Here is a 21,952-nt window from a genome sequence, read left to right on the forward strand (position 1 = left end):
AGTGAATCTTTTTAAAATTTGATGCAATTGAAAACACATTTTAGGAACACAAAAAAAACTCGTATCCTTGAAAAACATCCACTTTATGCTAAGTAAAATCAAAAATGAATTATTTTGCAAAGAATCAAATTTATTTTTAAACCAGAAACTTATAAGCACAAAATTATTGAAATTGTACGGTTGCAATCTAGTTCGTCTTGGGAGCATAACAAAAAGACATCAGCCTGTCGGTTTTCAAATCCATTTAGAAGTAATAAATATTTCGACCTGAGAGAGTACCACAAAGGCATCAGCCTGTCTGGTTGTATCTCAATTAAATTGAAGAAATAGATTGCTTTCATTAAAATTGGAACCATTTTAAGAAGGGATTATTTTTCCGCTTACGCTTTAATAGCACTAAACTTATCACGTTTTAATTGCTCCAAACTGGCTACACTTGCAGTCTATAGTTAGACGAAAAATTATAATATTTCAGGTCAAATATATTTTTCACTTTGAGCTTAAGACATGATATAAATCATCCGTGATACAAAAACATCCATCCAGCAAAAAAAAATCCGACATTTTCTTCGAATGTCCGAAAAATAATCATAATAATTACTATCCCGGGTTGACCAAAACTTCTTATCATACAATTTCCATATATGAGAAACTTCTTGTCATACAATTTCATGCAATTCCATTCATACAGAAAATTGTATGATAACTCTCTTCAGTGGAGAAGCAGCCGTTGGAGAATCTGCTGAGTGTTACGGGCCCTGCCTACCACATAGTCTTTTCGCTCCGATGAGCGGCTGCACTGGTTGAACAGGTATGGGCATCTCACCTAGCCGGTTCTATACTCATGAGCCAAGTCGTGGCCAGACGTTTCTCCTCGCCTCCATCTCATCAGTCGGTTTCGACCTCTCTCGGCGGTCCTGGACTCACCGAAGCCCAGCATCAACACTACTTCAGTGGGGCGATTCCCTCGACCCTCTCGTCCTAACGCATTGAGGAGCGCGACCACAAACATCGCTAGTCCCGGGTCCGCTTGTGCAAAATTACAGTCAATCAACCGCGGGTATATCTCGTCCAGGGTCGCTCCTAGACTCGCTGAGACAAATTTCATTAAGTCATTTGTGTCACCCATCGTTCTATCGTATGTGTCTTGTTGTCGTGTTCTTTTGATTCTTCAAAGTCAATAAACAAAACTGGATCAATCAAGATCTAAAAAGCAAGTCACCACTTAAAACCATCATTGCATGCCATTCCATTTCCAGGATAAAACATCATTCACATCTTTAAAAACGATTCATTGAAATTCTCTTTCGTTTTTGATCGAAAAACTAGCCCCAAGGTGGATCGTCCACCCGCGATCTTTTCAAGATAACACAATTGAGCGTTGTCACCTTTCGTACCTGGAGTGTTCCAGGCTTTCATGACATAAACATCACAAAAAACATACCCTAACAATAACATAACACATAAGCATCATATGTCCACACTATTACAAAAAAAACATAATGCCTAGTAGCTAACCTAAAACTTAATCCTAGTGCCTATAAAGTGAACTTAATAAAAACCAGTAAACGCCAAATGCAACTCCTAGCATATGCTCAGATAGCTTTTTTTATGCAAGTAAAATTTTATGTCCGTTTCCGAAAATATCACGTGCACAAGGGCATATAATTCTCTCGGATGTAGCTTTCCTCTATTGGGATCATAGACTGGTAACGAGAGAGAGGTCACTCCTCTCTCAACCAGAAAATCCCTAAGTCGAGTCAAGGCCAATACCAAGCTCTCTGGATTCGCGTGTTGCTTATCAGTGGCCTTAGTAACCAGGAAATACAAATATTTTCCTGGTATCTGTGATGCAACAGGGGGCAGCGCTATCATCCCTCCCACACCAGGCCTCTGTTTCCATAAAAACTTCGTTATTCTTACACTCTCTTTTAAAGTCGGCCGCTAGTGCTGTTTTGAAGCTCAAATCAGCCGTTATCGCTATAGCGCTTGTACGTTCCGTGAGTATGAAATCGCTGTCCGTTATGACGACATTGTTTAAATAGTGGTTTGGTAGGTCAAAATAAGATTCAAAATTTGTCCAAAAGGTGGTTTTTTAGCGTTCTCGCCCTCCGTTTCCAGTTCTCCGTTTTCTCATGCCAATTTTAGTTTTTTACTGATCAGATTTTTGGTGTGGGTGAGTCCTACCCCCACTCCCCGGACAAAAGTATCCATCGACGTCCCGTCGATTGCCCAAAATCGAGCAGATCGAGGTTGGAACCCGGAACGTATAGAGGACGATCTGGCGCGACCCAGTTGGACTCTGTATTGTCATGGCTGACGTGTTTGATGCTGTCTTTATCGACATCTTGACTCGTCAAGATTGTCTCTTCAAGCTCTGTCAGCGGATCATGGAGCCATTCGAGCACTCGCAAGTTCGTTAATTCTTGCTCATGAGTCTGCTCCAACTCTGGTTCGAACTCTACTTCTGGATCGGAGCGATAGTCGATCCAATCCTGAACCATGTCATTGGTCATTGACTAAGTCCATCTCTCGTGGCACCGCTACTTCATCCAGTCCCACAAGCGAGTCCATCATATTGCTTAAATCCATCCTGTCTATGACGAAATCCTCGCCATACGGGTTGTACTTTTTCTTGTTCCTTTCTTTCTTACTCTGGCGTGTTTCCATGGTGAAGGGAGAGTCAGGCTGTAACCCTTTGTCAATTTCTGTTTGTTCTGGGCAGTTCCAGTCTTCTTCTGCATATGGAAGAGTTTCGTCGTCAACTTCCGCTCTCTTGGTCAACTCCAGATCTAGTGGCAGATCACACTCATCTACGACCTCACTCCCGTCGTTTTTGTCACGCGTGCCTCTTTCATTCATCTCGCAGGCAGGATCCACTATCAAATAGTCTCCCTTTTGCATGTCAGCTGGGATACACCAGTCCTCTGATGAGGCATTGTGCAGTTTGATGTTTTCGTAATGAGCTGCTCGTCCGGTATTTAGTCAATAAAAATGACCTCCTTGGTGTACTTCAGTTATTTGGAATGAACCACGCCATTTGTTCAGTTTTTTTTGGTTCATTTTGGTGGAACCACCTCCTGGAACACCCAGACATAATCGCCAACCGAGTAGGTTTTTGCATCTGCAGTCCTATTATCGAATCTCCTTTTTTGTCTGATTTGCGCCTGTTGCGTGTTCCTCCTGCATAAGTCATTGAGGTCCTGCTGCCTCTAATAACATCACAAACTTATGTCTGCGGTGCTATTTTCTTTCATTTGTACTCCGGGTAGAAGATCGTTAACAGAAGAGATTTTTCGTGACCAGTTAGCATCATATGCGGACTTATTCCCGTGGTGGAATGTTCTGGGCTGTTGTAAGCGCCCATCACTTGCGGCAAGTGTCTATCCCCGTCATCCATGTAGCGTGAGCAAAAAGCTCTCAACATGGATACCAACGTGCGATTTTTCCTTTCAACTAGGCCATTCGTTTGTGGGAGATAAGTGGTCGAGTGGGCCTGTCCCACTTGCGACCTCTTCATCAACTCCTTCGTGAGATCACCCAAGAATGCTTTGCCATTGTCTGATTGGATTGTGATGGTGCAACCGTGTCTCGCTACCCACACATCTATCAAGTGATCGCACGTTTCTTCCGCTGATGCTGTCACGCAGGGGCTGCCCCTGCTTATTTCGTGAATTGATCAATCTTTACCATCACTTGATTGTAGCCCGTGGCTGTCATGCATATCTTCTGATGATCAATTTGCACCATTTCATTGAATCCTGACGACTGTATTGACTGAAGGGGGAACCGCAGTTTCATTGGGTCCTTCGCCTGTTGACACGACAAGCATACAGAGATCCACCTTTCACAAGCCTTCTTCAAACCAGGCCACTCGAACCTTTTCTGTATCCTGTTGTACAGTTTGTCCACACCTTGATGGCCCATCTGATCTTGTGAACGAAATAGCAATTTTGTCTGGTATAAATGTGGTAACACTATTGACTTATACTTGTAAAGGACCTTATCCTCTTCCTTGAGTTTACAGGTTACGATTCCGTCTTTGATGAGGTACAACAAACCTTTTCCCTTCAGATGAAATTGCTTCAAGATCTTAAAGCTGTCTTCCTTTAAATCTCCTTTCCTTTGTCAGGTGCTCCGTTCTCGATCCATCTCTTCATATTGCTCGTCAATTTAACATTTCGTTGAGCCCTTAGGAGATCTGACAGCCGGTATCTGGCTTTCAGATACGTCTTTAACACGTTTAATTGTCCGCTTATCATCTCCGGGGCATGGGCATAATCCATCAATTTGACACACAATATCTTCCTCAAAGGTGTTGCTTCCTGCACAGATGGTTTCAAGTTGGTACGGACGACCGTACCATGTGGAATTAGTCTGGTTGGTCGTTTTGACACTGCTTTCAGTTCAAGCTCATGTGCGACATCATTCACAACAGTGCCCTCCTCATTGGAGTTATATCTGTCTCTGTCCGGGTCCTGATGCATTTCCCGGTCCAAATCGCGCTGTTTCCATTCCACCAACAAGGAAGGAATCGCAATCTCCGAGACATCAGAATTGGAAGTCGTTTCCGATGCGTTCTCCCAGGACTGAGACCTCGGGTCATCACTCGAGCCGATGGATTCCACATCATTATGTTCCAATCTGTCTATGATGTTTCCTGATTGGCATGCTTCTCCTCTAGTCGTTCATAGAATTCTGTCTTTTTGCTGACTGAAGCTATCGGCATTCTGGTGCTTGTCACGGGTTCGATGCTCTATGATCATGTCGTAGATCCAACGACCAATATAACTTTGGTCCATCAAATAGGTTTCAGCCAGGCAAGAGCACGATTATCCACACGCAACTTGAAGGGAGCACTCCCGAAGTAGGCTCTGTATTTTTGCACGAAAGTGATCTCCGCGAACATTTCTTTTGGCGCACCATACTTCATTTCAGTGTCGTTCAGGACCTTACTTCCATAAGCTATTGGACGGAGAACCGTTCTCCCGTTCCACTCTTGCTCCTGGCGAAGTATGCTCGAGATTGCAACCACTGATACATCCGTGTCTAACACGAACATCCCCTATTCTGTTGGCATGCCGAGGACCGGTGCCTCGCAAAGTTGCGTTTAATGTTTTCAAATTAAACTTGAGCCTCATCAGTCCAAGTGAGTTTTTTACCCTTGTTTCTCATCAACTGCTGCGTGGGGTACATCTTATCGGCGTATCCTTTGATGAACTCTCGATAATAGTTAGCAATCGCCAAAAAGCGTGTCTGTCTTCGGTGTCTTCCAGGTCAAGACTGCTTCGACCGCTTCAGGATCCGGTCTGACTCCATGAATATCCACAAGGCGGCCCAGATACTTTAAGGAGTCTCTGAGGATTTCGCACTTGTAGGGTTTACACTTCAGACCAGCTTGTTTCATGCACGTAAACACCTCATCCAATCTCTCTATATGATCGTCTATGGTTGGTGTTGCGATCACGACATCATCGACATAACACATGATGAGGTTCCCGTATTTCTTGGTCAAGTTCGTGAGTGCCTGGGCCATCAGTCGCTTGAATGTGGCCGTCGCGTTGCACAATCCGAACGGTATCCTCTTCCACTGGAACAATTCCAGCTCACATGCGAAACCCGTTTTCTCCCGATCTTGCTTTCTGAGGGGCACTTGCCAGAACGCAGAGCCCAAATCCAACGTCGTGAAGAACTTCTTGTCCCCCAACTTGGAGAGGCTCTCATCGATGCGGGGAATCTGGTATGCGTCCTTTATCGTCACTGCGTTCATGTTACGGAAATCAAAACAAAACCTGAGTTGTCCCCTTTCTTTTTAGCCATGACCACACCACAAGCCCACGAGGACTTCGACGGCTCGATCATGTCGTACTCCATTAAGTTCTTTAGAGTTAATATCGAGTTCTTTCCTGCACGCTTCTGACTTGTGTGGTTTCATTCTCCTCTGCCCTTCCATATGATGTACCGAGCCCTCTTCTATCTCAATCTTGTGTTCTACGAAATTGCAGCAACCTATGCCGGCCTTATGCTTTGAAAAAACGAGTGCATACCCAGTTAGCACTGCCCTGAGTGAATCTAGTTCCTTATCCAATATTTTACCCTTCAGATGTTCTATCTCGAGCAGGACATGCTTATTTGCTAATAACTCTGTTTCAATTGGTCTCTCGGGAAAATTCAAACAGCTAGACAACCCATCATCTGTCTCCGACTTCATTGAAAACAATTTCTTAGAAGATTTCAATTCATTTATTATCTTCAGTATACATTACTGGTTCGCGTGCAATGGACATATGGTTACATGAAACTTTTTCAAGTTCTCCACACTCTGAAAATCTGTGTTCAGAGGCAATACGAAGTCCCTCCCCAGGATGAATTGATCGGATTCGTCCAAATTTCGCACTACCAGGAAGCTCATCCAAAGATGTCTTCCTCCAAGCTGCAGTGATATAATCGGGGTCCGTCCTGTCACATAGATTGCTCCCTGATTGGCAGCTGCCAGTCTGATGTCTGTCGGTATCGGATTCGACCTGTCGAAGCCCATGTCAGTCCAGGGGCTGACAGGCATGACGCTGACCACCGCTCTAGTGTCTAACAGTCCTTTTACGGAAAGTTGTCTGCCCTGCTCTTCCAGCACATGTGCTGCAAGATCGGCTTCGCAACCTATGTGAACTGCATCCTGTTCAAGCATGGCGTTATGTGCGGTTCGTCACGCCTTAACCTCTTCTCTACCATTGTATATCCGGCCTACTTGGTCACTCGCATCAGTCATGTGAGCCTTCGAGTAGATGTTAATGCCGTCAGAATCGGATATGGGCCATGGACTTCGATGTAATGTCCATCTACTCTCAGTAGTCTTGGACCTCCTATCGTGAGCAGCGCTCGCACTGCCCTTGAGTCCAACTTGGGATCCTTCTCCCTCAGGTAGTCCGCATAAATGTCCAGGTGTACCAAAGTAATCTCGGACGGTTCACTCAAGTTCTTGACCACCTGGTGTCCTACGACTGAAATAATGGACATCAATTTCGTGCCTTCTTTCGTCATGCCAAAGGTTTTACCCGATATAACATTTAGCTTTAATCCCTGTTTTCTGAGTTCCTGTTTGTCCTCTCCTTTTGTTGTTTTCGCCAGTCAATTTTTTTGAAGATCTGTGCTTTCTAGTACCGACCTTACCTATTGCTCAACTTCCTTCGTGGCTATCTCCTGCTGGACATTCTTTAATGCAGTCCGTGCCGCTAAGCCATAATCCACCTTGTGCGGGCCGGCCGACTCTGCCTCCAGACTCGAGGCTATCACCTCATCAGGCAAGGTCTACACTTTCTTAGTCGTAAGTGAGCTCGGTGTCGTCTCTTTTCTCCGAGACTCAGCTTCGTTCATCGGACGTGCTCGGCTGGCTTTGACGCCCGAAAGCGCCTCTTCATGGCGGGGATGTTTTGCGTCCGCCACTGATCCCAAAATTGAGTGCAATCCGACTTGAAGTGTACCTTCAAATTGCAGAAGAAGCACTTTGTGGTCCATGTCGGTATGAAAGTAACCTATCGCTTTCAGGTTCTGCTTGTAAGTAGAACAGGCGGAAACATGGTGCTCCATCGAGCCGAAATTCGCACATGACCTCCTCTTATCCATGTCTTCACGAGGTCTGTACCAACTGGAGTTCGCGCCAGTGTTTGTTCCGCTGTAGTTGCCTCACTCACGCGACTTCATACGCAAATTATCGGGCGTGGGTACCTGGTCAAGCGACAGGGTGAAGTGTGTGGCTAGCATGGTTTTGAGCTCCTCACTCTTTACTCCATCCATGAACTTCGAGGCAATCGGCAAGTTTCACTCCGATATTTTCTCATGGGGATTGCTTCTCCTTCTGAATAATTCAAGGTCGTCCAAAAACTTGTCCATGGATTCGTCATCTCTTTGACGCCTTTTTTCGAACTTCACCATAGCCCGATGCCCTTGCACACCAGAGCTGAAACGATTCAGCGAGATGTCGAATATCTTACGAGCGCTGTCTCGTTCATTGGTCCTTTTCGCAACTACACAACTTGAGGCGGTACCCTCCAGGTAGCTCGTCAATACGTTGCATTCCTGTTTCTTTGAGAGGTTCTCTTCTTCAAAGTGCAACTTCATCACCTCTATCCAAGTATCGAAGCAGCCATCTGACTCGCCCTTGTATGACTTCGGCTTTTTGAGTGTCCTACTTGACTTCTCTCCTCTCTCGGTTGACTTCGAGAGCTGGGTGATGAATGTTTCAAGAGACCTATTCAGAGTCTCAAACATCGAAGCATACATCGTTGTGTCCTGCGAGACTGTAGTCAGATCTGGCACTGATCTGACTGGTGGCACAGTGGGCAATCGTGTCTCCGGGGTGTATTCCGCCTCCGACGGGACCGGGTTTGTCCAACCTAGCCTCGATGAGGCTGCCCTGGGCCGCTCCCTATGCTTAGATTCGTAATTTGTTCTCGAACTTTGCTGGGCCCCGGCAAAGCTGCGTGCTCCGTCTCCATCATTTGCCTTGCGTGAGCGCTCCCTTGGGGCGGAACGCTTCTCCCGATTACCCCCGCTTAAGATCTCGTCAAGCCTCCGCATCATCAGGTCAGATTTGGCATCCCTCCTTTTTTCCAGGCCAGTCATCGTATGAGTAAAGATATTGTCCTAATCCTTCAGCAGTCACTCGATCTCTCTGGTCATCCTAAATTTTCTTTCCTCTGACTCCTTGGTAGCTTGAGCCAAGCTCTCGGCTAGGCATTCATCGGTGTTCCGAATCAATTGGGCCTGATCGACTCTCGCCTGTGACTTCACCTCTGTTAGCTCATCTCGCAAATTCTCTTGACCCTGGTGAGCTCTCTCTTCGACTCGATCTACTCTTTTAGTCATGTCTCGTCGCATCTCTTCAAGGCCGGTCATTATATCAGCAAACATTTCACTTATATCGCCAGCCGCCCCCGATACCGGGGTGAGACCCAGAGAACATGAGGTCAACTGAGGTTGTAGCCTGGTACTTGATGACGCACCGCTCTTCTGAACGCCTATCGACATCATTAACCTGTCGAACGTCGAGGATACTCCTACGGTTATCCCATAAGACATCGGCCTGTTCGGCGGGTTTGACAATGTTTTCTTGCTCTTATCATTCCTTGGGCTCGACATGAAGTCCACATCCGAATGAGCTAGCTCCGGATGGTCATAACTGGAAGATAAACCATCAGTTTGGAGTGACGCCATACGCTCATCATACAAAGTCTTCCAGCTTTTCTTGGCTTTAGAACTCGCGTTTGTTCCTCCCTAGGGCTTATACTTGACATCATCGCATTCTTGCTCTGCTTGACTAGAGATGAATGTTCCATTCTCCACTTGTTACTCTTGGTCTCTGATTTGGACTTTCCTCTGAACAATACTTTTTCTCGCGGTTCGACCCCGGAACGCTCCGAGACCTCATCCGTTCTTTCAACTTCCTACTGTTCAAAGTCCTCGCCTGGCTCTTCCAGGTCCGCGTGATGATGGTAGTCGGGTCGGATCAGCGTTTGCTCCCCTTCCTCGAAGGGGTACGTAAGCGTCTCGCTCGTCAGTCCGGCCTCAACAATTCCCCCTTGGTTGCCATCGAGGTTCTTCTCGCTTGTCAGTTTTGTTCCGCTCACTGAAAGAGCAGCTTGACCTTTAGTTGCTCCGTCGTCAGCGAAAACGTCGGAAACGCTGCTAAACGAAGATTGGCTACGCCTTGTCTTAAACTTTCGCGGGCTTCCCGTGCTCAGCCTGGGAATCTTAGTCATCAATTCTAGCGAGTCTCTACGCTGCATGTTTTGGAATAAATCGTAATATTCGTACAAATTGACGACAATGCACACGTACCGCAAATAGGTTTGAAGTAATTTGCTTAACGCTGCCTACTCGACTTCTTCATTTTCAAAAATGATATTGGTGACTCAGCTAAAGTTAAACACAGTGATGTTTTTAACGTTAATATAAGGCTAACTCTACCCAGTTACCTAGTATAACAATATCGCAAAAATTTTCGCAAGATATAACCAATACATAAAAACACAATTGATAATCAGATAAGAATATCCTATAGGTGACAGCGACCTTTCGTTCAGTATTAATTTTACCGCCACATTCGTATCAAATCACTGCTTTGTTAAAGTCAAGCAATCTTTTTTTTATGAAAGACCAGTGATGATTCAGGAATAGATAAATCAAATTAGTCTTAGAGAAAAAGACTTCCCTCGATTGGAACTCTCCAAACGAACGAAGTCCAGGACACTATTTTCTCAAGTGAGTGTGTCTTGCCTAGTAGTACACTCATTGAGGTCTTCTTCTAGGTTTCCTGCGATTGCCCGAGCTGTCCTACCAAGTAGCTCAAGGCAACCTCTAATCGGAAATTTCTAAAGTCTATGAAAAAGCTCTTCCACACTCGGAACGCTTCAAGTGCACGAGAGCGGGGAACAGCTTTTCTTCTCAAGTGAGTGTGCCTTGCCTAATAAACTCATCAAGGTCTTCTTCCATGTGTTCCCGGATTGTCCGAGCTTTCCTATTAAGTAGCTCAAGGCAACCACACTATCAAAATAACAATCTAAAATAATAATTTGTTCGGGTACTTCTGGTGAACACGATCTTGAATTCAATGTTGATCACGAATTTCCGGGTCAAATGGGCTCCTATAATCCTAATCTGCATGCCCGCTGGTAATTGATTTTTTATTCCGACTCTAAATGGATATTTTAGTTGCTCAAATTGCCCCGTAAGGTACCCCTAAATTTTCAATAAGGAGGGTTGTTAAGGGGCTTAAGTCACTCCGGACGATTTCTTCGCAGGGTTGTTAACACACTTAGCTTACTCCGGACGGTTGTTTCGGAGGGTACCTTAGACACCCAAGTGACTTCGGATGGTCCCCTTAAACTCAATAAGGAGGGTCAATAAGAGGCTTAATGAGCTCCGGAGGGTTCCTTCAAAATTCCAAATTTTTCAAATCTCACTTAGGAGGGCCTCCACCTAGTCTCAGAAAGTGTCAAAACAAGCTAAATTATCTCTGATGGGGGTTGCTTTAACTCTGATGGGGGTTGCTTCTCTCTGATGGGGGTTGGTTTCGTGGAAAGTTTCCTTTAAGGAGGGTTGCTAAGGGGCTTAGCTGACTCCGAAGGGCTGCTTCGGAGGGTTACCCAAAATCAAGAAAACGGATTATTTTACCGCTCTGAAGCCTCCGATTGCGGTCTAACTGACTTAACAGTAAGTTGGCTGACTCGGTCAACCTTCCCAGTAGGATAAAAAGGTGATATTATAAAGTTTTCTGCCGAAATTCCCTAAAATTTGGACCCTCCGAACCAACAAATTCTTAAAAAAATTGCTTTCCTGAGATTATCAACCCACAAACGGTTGCAATCCAAGAAAAAGGTAAAAAACGTTGACATATGGTACCAAAATTATTCCGATCGGTTAGCTAGTCTTTGAGAAATCACTAAAAACGCGTTCGTCAAATTGGCCTTTTTTCACCACCTCTATAGGTTCTGAAAGACTTTTTCCTCAATTCCGACTTAAAGTGCGTAAAAAAAATTGAAACGAGCGTAGTAGCCCCGTACGGCACTGAAATGATGCAAAAAAGCGGACCAAAAATGTTTTCAAAACAAAATGTTGGCCAAAAACTATCAAACTTGGACCCTCCGATTCCTTCCTTTTCCAATCTTTAAGTCGTTAGCTCTATCCATGGAGCTATTCAGAGGGTTAATCAAAAATCTCTCTGGCAATCGAGCATTTTATGCTAGCACGGTCCTAATGCAAAAAGTTTTATTGCTCTAACCCTTAAAACTCAAAACTCGTTCCTCAAAACAGAATGACAAAATCCGGAAAATTATCAAAATTTTGATCGAAAAATTTTGTTTTCTCCAACTTCTGCAAAGTCCTTTTTCACACGGTTTCTTTTGTTAGGGGGAATGATAGGAGGCTTCAGTTTTTCTATCGTTTTCTTCCCACTTTCTCTCGCTAATTCGGTTGTTTGTTCTATTTTTTGTCACTTTTTGGCTCAAATTGGCCGTTTTTGCATTTCTCAGAAACGTGACGTCACAATTCGAATTTTCGAAAATAAAAAATTTCCGAAATTTCTGAACCTCCGTTGCAAAAATTTTCAATCACAGGCCTCTAATTCTATTTTTGTGTTGTGCCGGTAGGTTAGGCTGTGCCAATCTGGCAGAATGGCACATATCTAAGAAGAATTTGTAGCATTACACAACAATATGGAATTTACACCAAAATCAGCTCACCAATTACATTTCATGGTAGATATCTAATTCAAAAAGCTGAAGTAGATTTTGAATTTGCATAAGTATTCACGGAAAACATAAAGAATATACAACATCAAAACTCACAAAGAAGAAATTCAAAATTCACCAATGATGTATTTTCAATTATTTAAAGCTATCTATCTATATTAGAAAAAACAGAATCTCAAGGAGATTCACCAGTCCAAATATCTCGACATACAATTGTTAGACATGAAATTGCAACATTTTCCGAATTCTTAAACACAATCCGTGAAAATCTAACAAGTAATGATATCACGCCACATGTTAAACAAGATTTACAAAAACTTTTAGCATGGTTTATAAGTGATTTTTTACACATAATTTTGACGTCATTTCACAAGCAAGGAAATATTGTAGACCACAAGATAGAAATGATGAAACTTTCTTCGCAGAACAACCAGATAAGGTTTGGGACCCAGAATGGTCTCATGTATTATTTGTGAATATACCAACTGATATATCAAGTCAAGCAATTAGCACAATTTCTGTTCAAAACGATTAAGTTAAAATATATCCACTCACAGTTGACGCAACACTTTTAAACTAAAATTCATTCTTTCCCGATAGAGCAGGAAACAATAGTTTAAATTCAACCTTTATACAACAAGAAAACTAGAACTAGAACTCTTACACAGCAAGATATCCAAACCCCGTCACATTTTGTAAATGAAGAAATAGTTGAAACAATAACAACTACAGCACAACAAAGTATCTCAACTGTTCATCCAAATTTTACAACTCCAAGACCAAAAAATCCAACATTACCACAGGTAACCTTACAGTCTACAGAAAAACCCTCGGTTGTTCCAAAATAAACCCAAATGGATTATCAAACATTAGACCAATGACAAAACCAACACAAGCTGAAGTAGATTTTGAATTTGCATAAGTATTCACGGAAAACATAAAGAATATACAACATCAAAACTCACAAAGAAGAAATTCAAAATTCACCAATGATGTATTTTCAATTATTTAAAGCTATCTATCTATATTAGAAAAAACAGAATCTCAAGGAGATTCACCAGTCCAAATATCTCGACATACAATTGTTAGACATGAAATTGCAACATTTTCCGAATTCTTAAACACAATCCGTGAAAATCTAACAAGTAATGATATCACGCCACATGTTAAACAAGATTTACAAAAACTTTTAGCATGGTTTATAAGTGATTTTTTACACATAATTTTGACGTCATTTCACAAGCAAGGAAATATTGTAGACCACAAGATAGAAATGATGAAACTTTCTTCGCAGAACAACCAGATAAGGTTTGGGACCCAGAATGGTCTCATGTATTATTTGTGAATATACCAACTGATATATCAAGTCAAGCAATTAGCACAATTTCTGTTCAAAACGATTAAGTTAAAATATATCCACTCACAGTTGACGCAACACTTTTAAACTAAAATTCATTCTTTCCCGATAGAGCAGGAAACAATAGTTTAAATTCAACCTTTATACAACAAGAAAACTAGAACTAGAACTCTTACACAGCAAGATATCCAAACCCCGTCACATTTTGTAAATGAAGAAATAGTTGAAACAATAACAACTACAGCACAACAAAGTATCTCACCTGTTCATCCAAATTTTACAACTCCAAGACCAAAAAATCCAACATTACCACAGGTAACCTTACAGTCTACAGAAAAACCCTCGGTTGTTCCAAAATAAACCCAAATGGATTATCAAACATTAGACCAATGACAAAACCAACACAAAAACAAAGAACATTCCGAAAAATTTATTTTGCAGAACATAATTACAACTACATAAATAGACAAGAAACAACTAAATCCTCTAGTACAAATACTCAAAACCACTTATTTTCACAAGGTCAAAATTTACAACAACCATCATCAAACTCATCAAACAGTAAATTTTAATGATTATTCACAAAGTTTGAAAGATTGAAGTAAAAATTATCCATATTTTCAACAAAGCAAAAATAATACACAGCGAAATTTTACTAGACATCAAACACCTTACTATACAGCTAAATATTTTCCATCAGATGATGAGAAATTTTATAATCATAATCACCAACGATTTTACCAAAACCAGAGACCTTGTTCTTACAACATAGATCAGCCAGATATTTTGGAACCATATACACAAGAAGAACAAATACGACAATCTAGAACAAATCCAACATCCCAGACTAATAATTTTCAATCACAAAATCCAAAAAAATCACAATCTTACCAACCAACTCAAATGCATAATGAAAATCCACTACCATATTATTCACAACAATATGAAATAACTAAAAATCCACTTACGAAATTTTCACAAATGTCAAATGCCGCAGAATCATTACGAATGACTATGAATCCATACCTAATGGGTGGATCATCAATATCATCAAATAATGCCATTAATGGTATTCACAAGCACATATCCTGAATACTCTGTAATAGAATATCTAAACACAGTCACAGCAAATCTAATTTTGAACTTAGGATCTGAACCAGTAAATACGCCGCTACATCAAAACTGGATACATGGACGCATAGCATTAATCCAAACCACACTTGATGGTGCAGCCCAAAAATGGTTTTCAGTCATATACACAAGAAGAACAAATACGACAACCTAGAACAAATCGAACATCCCAGCCTAATAATTTTCAATCACAAAATCCAATAAAAACACAATCTTACCAACCAACTCAAATGCATAATGAAAATCCACTACCATATTATTCACAACAATATGAAATAACTAAAAGTCCACTTACGAAATTTTCACAAATGCCAAATGCCGCAGAATCATTACGAATGACTATGAATCCATACCTAATGGGTGGATCATCAATATCATCAAATAATGCCATTGATGGTATTCACAAGCACATATCCTGAATACTCTGTAGAAGAATATCTAAACGCAGTCACAGCAAATCTAATTTTGAACTTAGGGTCTGAACCAGTAAATACGCCGGTATATCAAAACTGGATACATAGACGCATAGCATTAATCCAAACCACTCTTGATGGCGCAGCCCAAAAATGGTTTTCAGTTTTACCTATAGATATAAAACCAGATTGGAAAAGGTTCACACAAGAATTTTCAAAAATGTTTGACCCTGAAAGAAACAAACAACATCGAAGAGTTTTATGCAAGGATATTCGTAGACTACCAAATGAAACGATTAAACAGATTGCAGTAAGAATTGAAACATTAGTCCGAAAAGCATTTTCACTCAACACTCATGATTATAAAAAAAACAAAGATTACAGAAATTTTAATGATGACTCTAACAACTCATTTACGAAAAATAGCAATCAAAAAGAGAGCATCACACCCTTCCTCAACTCGAGAACCAGACTTAGACTTAAGAAAACTAGGTGTTAAATTAGAAAAAGCAGTAATTAATATGAAACTAGAAAAAACTTAAAATCTAAAGCTACAATACTTCAATAATATTCAAACCACCGCTACACAAATATATAATAAGACTCAGATACTGATTTGTCCGAAAAAAAAACTGAAATTTTAAATATTAATGAGAAAAATCTATATTTAAAAGGTAGACCATCATTTAAAAAATGCTGTAACTATTGCCGAAGAACGGACACAGCATTGCTGAATGTTGACAAAAAGAGCAAGACAAAAAAAATCAACCATAAAAGTATAGAGAACCAAGCAAATTATTTCATCAGTACATGAAGAAAGATCAACTTTTACTTAACAAAAACATCCACAGCAATAATAGTTCTAGAAAACCACTCCCAAATATTACAAATTATTCAAGAACTCAATCACCTTATAACTCAAACTACAGAGGACGACCACCAGATCAAAAAAGCTCACGTAATTTCTCACAAAACAGGTATAGTTGATCAAATAGTCGAAAAAATCAGTATAGAAACAATTATTCAAGATCAATTTCAATCCGACCAGAATTTTCGTTTGAAACCAGTTCCCATTCATAATCTAGTAATAGACACTATTCGTATGATTGATCAAGAAACTCCTCATATAATAGAAATAGAACTTTTTCCAACAATAGGAATCAAAATTATTCAAATGATCGAAACCAAAGATATCAAAACAATAGATCACATGAATATTCCAACAGCAGATCAAATTATCAAAGATCAAATTATAACAACTATCAAAAGAGATCACGCGATAACTCACAAAGTAGAAATTTAAACTTTAACAAAAAACAAAGAAACTACTCTCAATCACCACATAGGAATAACACACGTTATTCAGATTCCCAAAACAAAAATAGAAGCAACACGCCAAAATATCAAAGACAAATAAATCAAGTACAAACAACTGAAGAAGTCATTTCAGACCCCCCCCCCGGTATCGATAACACAGAAAGTACAGAAATACAAGTGAAACACATCAATTGCGAATCCACAGACAGTAAAAGCGACACAGAAAACGCAATTTCAATTAACATGATAGATGTTGAAAATGAATACGAACCTCTCATATACGAACAACCATTTCATTCCCATATCTATGAAAACCAGACAGAACTTCTTCTAAACTATTAAAACAGACCGATAAACAGCAACAAAAAATTGAACAAATAGTAGATGAGATAACAGAAGAAAAACTTGTAGAAAATTCAAGTACAAATCACATCTATCAAAACGTACTAAAAGAACCGCCTAAAGAAAAAATTTGGACAATTCTATTCCTCTTAGAAAATCCAAGAAAGAACGAATAAAACACCAAACAAACGAAAGACAAACCCAAATCAAACGATTTGATTTTTGAGAAAAGGACACAATCAAAACAAGCAGAAAGAAAAAACCAGTAAAAAAAACAGACATAAAAAGTTAACACAAAACAGGACTCCACAAAGAACCAGAACGAAGTTATACCCTACTCCTAGCCTAACCCACCAGAAAGGACGTCCTGAGCATGCTCTATAGCCGGCCTAACCCACCGTGCTACATCCACGCTTTGTGACACTCTCCTAATTTTTGACGAGAGTTACTCAAGGGTGAGTAGCTCTTTAAAAATATCAGATCTAAACAAAAACGCTTTTGCGATAAAAACTAATTTAAAATCATAACTAGAAACAAACTTAACAAAGATTTATATATGTAAATGATATAATGCAGTATATAGATTACACACAGTCCAAAGACAAGCATCAAGGAACTTGACGACGCAATCACACTCAAACTACAGAATGGCTAAACACAACCGATATGCTGCCTACAATCACAACTCAAAGGGTTTAAAGTGCGACTTGGCATCGCAGCAAAGGAACACCATTGAGCCAGACCAATGGCCACCTCGTTGTTCAAGTATACGGACAGATCCAAAAAACGAGGCACCACCTCCAAACTCAAACTTCACGCCATTCCCAAACGAGATTGAAACACTGTTCTCTACAAAACAAGAACTAATGAGCATACTATACCGATCAGAAACGACAATCCGATCTCCAGAAACAACAGTGACAGTTGGTCACAGTCGTCGAAGAACAAGTTAATGTCAACGATTCCAGCTTCCTGGAACAGACGGATGAGACATCCTTTTTCCAGAACGGAAAATAAATGATGCTCGCGACATACAAACGATCATCATCCATCCTCAATTTCAGAAAAATGTCAAAGATAAAAAAAACTCTGTAAAACCCGGATGGGTGGAACCAGATCTAAACTAGATTTTTTTTGGTCATGATTCTTATATTTTATACCTATAAAATATTGAATACTAACCAATCATACTCCATCAAACTAACAACCCACTTATTTGTAAGTGCTGAAATTACTTGCCAGAGCCAGAGAGATTTGAATTTAACTTAGAACTTAGTTGCCTTCTCCAAGGGACCAACTCGTAGCAAACCAGTATACTCTAGATCTATTGAGACCAGGAGATATAAGAGTAAGATTAAGATCGGTATTAGACTAAGAACTTGCACGAATCTATCCGGCCGAAAATAAGATAGCGTGACGAGCAGACAGTGTACCCTATCTGAAATTACTCTATGAGTATAAACATCTAGGTCATAACTCAATAATGAGCATAATGCACATAGATATCTTTCGGAATTAATAAAACCACATGGCGGTCGAATTTGAGTCAAGCACATGGGTGCGTCACAAAGAAAATCTGGTATGTAATAGTTAAACTTCAAAGTTCAACAAAGAGTTGAAGCAAAAACCTAGTTTTTCCATATTAATTATGCAAACTTCCATGATTTTTTGTAAATTAAGCAACTTAGGGTTTCTAAAATACGATATCAATATGTTTCAACAGCACAATTAATTATTTGATTGTTTCCTATTTATTTTTCTCTCATTCACTTTTAGTGTAAAAAAAATTGCCCAATCACGTGCCCTTTGCTACACTATGATCCACTGTATTTTGAGATGCTTGCTAGAAACCGATGCTTCTTTAAAGCCTGAATCGGAATATTCAAACTTTAAAATTTTGCATCACAATTTATTTATGTCGTTCATGGCTTCCTCAATTAATAAAATCTATGAGGAAACTTTATTCAAAAAATTATGAACTTACAAAATACTATTTCTGTTGGTTAGAATTTTTCCTTTCTCCATTTCGGCCACATTGCAGTGCTACCGAAGAAAATCTTTCATTCTGGAATGAATTATTTCCTGCACTTCAAAGAACATCGAACTTTTGTTGGCAGTAATAAAAAATATGTTTTTTCACCTTACTCATTACTATTGATAAAACTATCCCTATAAAATATAACTAACTAACCAATCGTATTCCATCACTATCGTTGACCTTTATCTGTAAGTGCTGAAACTACTTAGAGTTTCAGCACCAGAACAATTTGAATAAGACTTAGACTACAGTTGTTCTCCTTCTGGTTATTGTGTCACAGGACATAGACATAGTCGACAACCACTACAAGGAATGGATCGAGGACCGTTGAAAACCTGAAGTAGAATTCGACGACGAGCAACAGAAATCGTACGAACAAGGTTTGACGAATCTTCGCGAGTTAGAATGGTTGAACGAAATGACGTCGGACCCGAAAAAGACCAGTGTCACGATTCAAGTGGTAGACCGTGAGAGCAGTAAATGGTGCGTGAGAAGTGGGTGAGAAGTGGGTGACAGTGTGTGTGCCATGTCAACAGGTCAAAGACCCAAGGAAACTAATATTTCCATTACAGTCGATCGAGTCACCTGAACTCAACGAGGTGGTGCAGATTGATCACCAGAAGATATGTATCACAGACAGTGGTTACAATCAGGTCTTGGTCATGATAGATCGATTCACAAAATATGCAGAGGCCTTGCCCTGCATAAATGCCTCAGCAGAAGAGACATGCAATCACCTGATCAATACGTGGATAGCGAGACACGGTTGTCCGATGAACATTCAATCGGACAACGGAACAGCTTTTGTAGGAGAACTTACTAAAGAGCTCATGAGACGCTCTCAGGTGGCTCAAGCTCATTCCACGACATACCATATCCAGACGAATGGCTTAGTAGAGAGGCAAAATCGGACGCTGGTGTCGATGCTGAGGGTATATGGCTCCCGGTACATGACTGATTGGAACAGGTACCTCCCACAGGTGATGGGAGCCTATTATAACCCGCAACATTCCACCGCTGGAGTTTGTCCACACATGATGTTGACTGGACACGAGAAGTCTCTGCCCTTAACTTTCTTTTACCCAAACTATGAGGGAACTAAAACTTCAACACAGGTCTACGTAAGGGATGTGATTAGATGTCAACAAGAACTGAACGACTTTTTCAGACGGAACACTCAGCAGGCACAGGCCAGGCAGAGGAAAAGGTTGAGCTAAAAAGAGGCAGAGTAAAAAGCAGCTTTTGCAAAAGCTTACTCGGTAAGAGACTACGAATGGGTGTTCCAAAACTGTATACCTCCGAAAGGACCAAAAAAGCTTCTAAAGAAGTGGAGTGGACCCTTCATGATAACGGAAGTACACCAGAAGGGACGTTTCTTTAGACTGAGTACTGGCCGAGCCGCTCACTTTGAAAATATCAAGCCACACAACCCATCTACGGAGGATTGGTGTATACCTGCGGACATGGAATAAGGAGATTATGTGATGATGGACCCAGCCTGCGAGATCGAGAAGAAGTTCACCAGGAGAAGAATGATTGGAATGAATCCCTAGAAGAAGGATCATCTCTACCACTGGATCTGGATCCCAATGAGGTGATCGAAGCGAATGAAGACACCTTACCTACGCAGAAGAGGACTGGCAAGACCCCGAACAAATAGAGATCCCCAAGAATTTGGAATCAGACCTGCCGTTTGCGATACAGACACGACAGAGTGACAACACAAGACTCATAAAGGAATACAACCCTTACGGAGATGATTTCGTAGTGGACACGATAGATCTGAAGAAGATAGTGGAAGAATAAGTGGGTCTAGAAGAAATAACTGTGTCACTGGACATAGACATAGTATTTCATAGTAGAATTCGACGACGAACAACAGCAATCGTACGAACAAGTTTTGAGGAATCTTCGCGTGTTAGAATGGTTGAACGAAAAGACGTCTGACCCAAAGGAGACCAGTGTCACGATTCAAGATGTAGACCGTGAGAGCAGGAAATTTTTTAAAACCGAAAGGGATGATCATTTCTGGGCTGCCCAGGAAGAGCAACTACTCATTCCCGCGTCTAACCTCAATTTATTTTCAGGTATGCGATCGACGGGGACGTCGATGAATTTTTTTGTAGGACTTACCCACACTGAAAAATTTTTAATAAAAAAGTTAAGAATAGCAAGAGAGACAGTTGAACTAGAAGCAGAAATAGGCCAGGATTCTAAGTAACCGGACATAGGGAGAGTATTGGAGGCAAATTTTAACTTACCAAATCAATACTCAAATATTATTTTATTGACAGAAAGCGATTTTATACTTATTAATGGATTATGTGCGATAGCTATCACGGCGTACATGAGTTTTAGAACAGCATTATTGGCTGACTTCGAAAGGGAGTATAGGTATATGGAATTTCTGTGGAAGCAGAGACCAGGTATAGGGGGTGTAGCAGCCTTGCCTCCACCAGCTTCTCAGATAGTAAGATTAGATGGCTACCACATGATAATCGAGCACAGGTTGCGTGATAAACACCAGAATGCTAACAACCTCATGAAGAAGACTGAGTTCTATGAAAGATTGGAACAGAAGCAAGCCAATCAGGCGGAAGATAAGGAAGGGTTCTCGTTTCTGGACAAAGAAACTTATGAAGCGCTTCCCTTGACGAGGTGGTTAGACAAGTATGGACATCCAAATCCTGGACATCCCGAGTTATCTGTAGAGAGAGCAGCCGAGATAAAGATTCAATCCAAGAAGGACCCGTTCCCCTTAATCTTTTGCTGCGCTCAAACCTGGTTCAGCAGGAACTCTCTTGCATGAACATAAAATTCATCTCATTATTGGACAAAACGGTACAGGTCACGCCGCAAGTGATGCGGTTGCTGGGTGGATTGTTGGAGAGAGAACTGACTAGAGATTACCCCGAGAGGGCAGCAGCCATGGCATCACTGATAATCAATGAAACCGTGAAGATCATGCCCGTCAAGACGACAACACGAGAAAAATGAAAAAGATTTTAGAACAAAAGTTCAGCAACTAGTACCCTCGATACCCCAAGACGTTTTAAGAAGTACATCGTACAATTGAAGAGAACGAGATACACAAAAGAAAACCGTCACC

The 21,952-nt window shown here is 41.0% G+C and overlaps 2 protein-coding genes across 2 annotated transcripts in view; one reads left to right on the top strand and one right to left on the bottom strand.

Moving 5' to 3' along the window:
* Positions 1–21,952, top strand: part of LOC134854274 (cytosolic 5'-nucleotidase 3-like) — a 317,873-nt gene that overhangs the window by 253,129 nt on the left and 42,792 nt on the right. The window lies entirely within an intron of this gene.
* LOC134854434 (uncharacterized) lies at positions 3,254–3,927 on the bottom strand. Its single transcript, XM_063870680.1, has 2 exons — positions 3,708–3,927; positions 3,254–3,594 (listed from the first exon to the last, which is right to left on the bottom strand). Exons 1-2 carry the CDS (start codon positions 3,925–3,927, stop codon positions 3,254–3,256), a joined length of 561 nt encoding a protein of 186 aa, XP_063726750.1.

This window comes from Symsagittifera roscoffensis, chromosome 9 (assembly GCF_963678635.1).
Source record: "Symsagittifera roscoffensis chromosome 9, txSymRosc1.1, whole genome shotgun sequence".
NCBI classification, from domain to species: Eukaryota; Metazoa; Xenacoelomorpha; order Acoela; family Convolutidae; genus Symsagittifera; species Symsagittifera roscoffensis.

Bases quoted from the DNA above. Each gene is read 5' to 3' on its own strand.
- LOC134854434 (XM_063870680.1), bottom strand. From the start codon at position 3,927: ATGGGCCATCAAGGTGTGGACAAACTGTACAACAGGATACAGAAAAGG. The intron at 3,595-3,707 runs GCTACAATCAAG...ATGTGTGGGTAG, and splicing joins GATATGCATGACAGCCACGG to CGAGACACGGTTGCACCATC.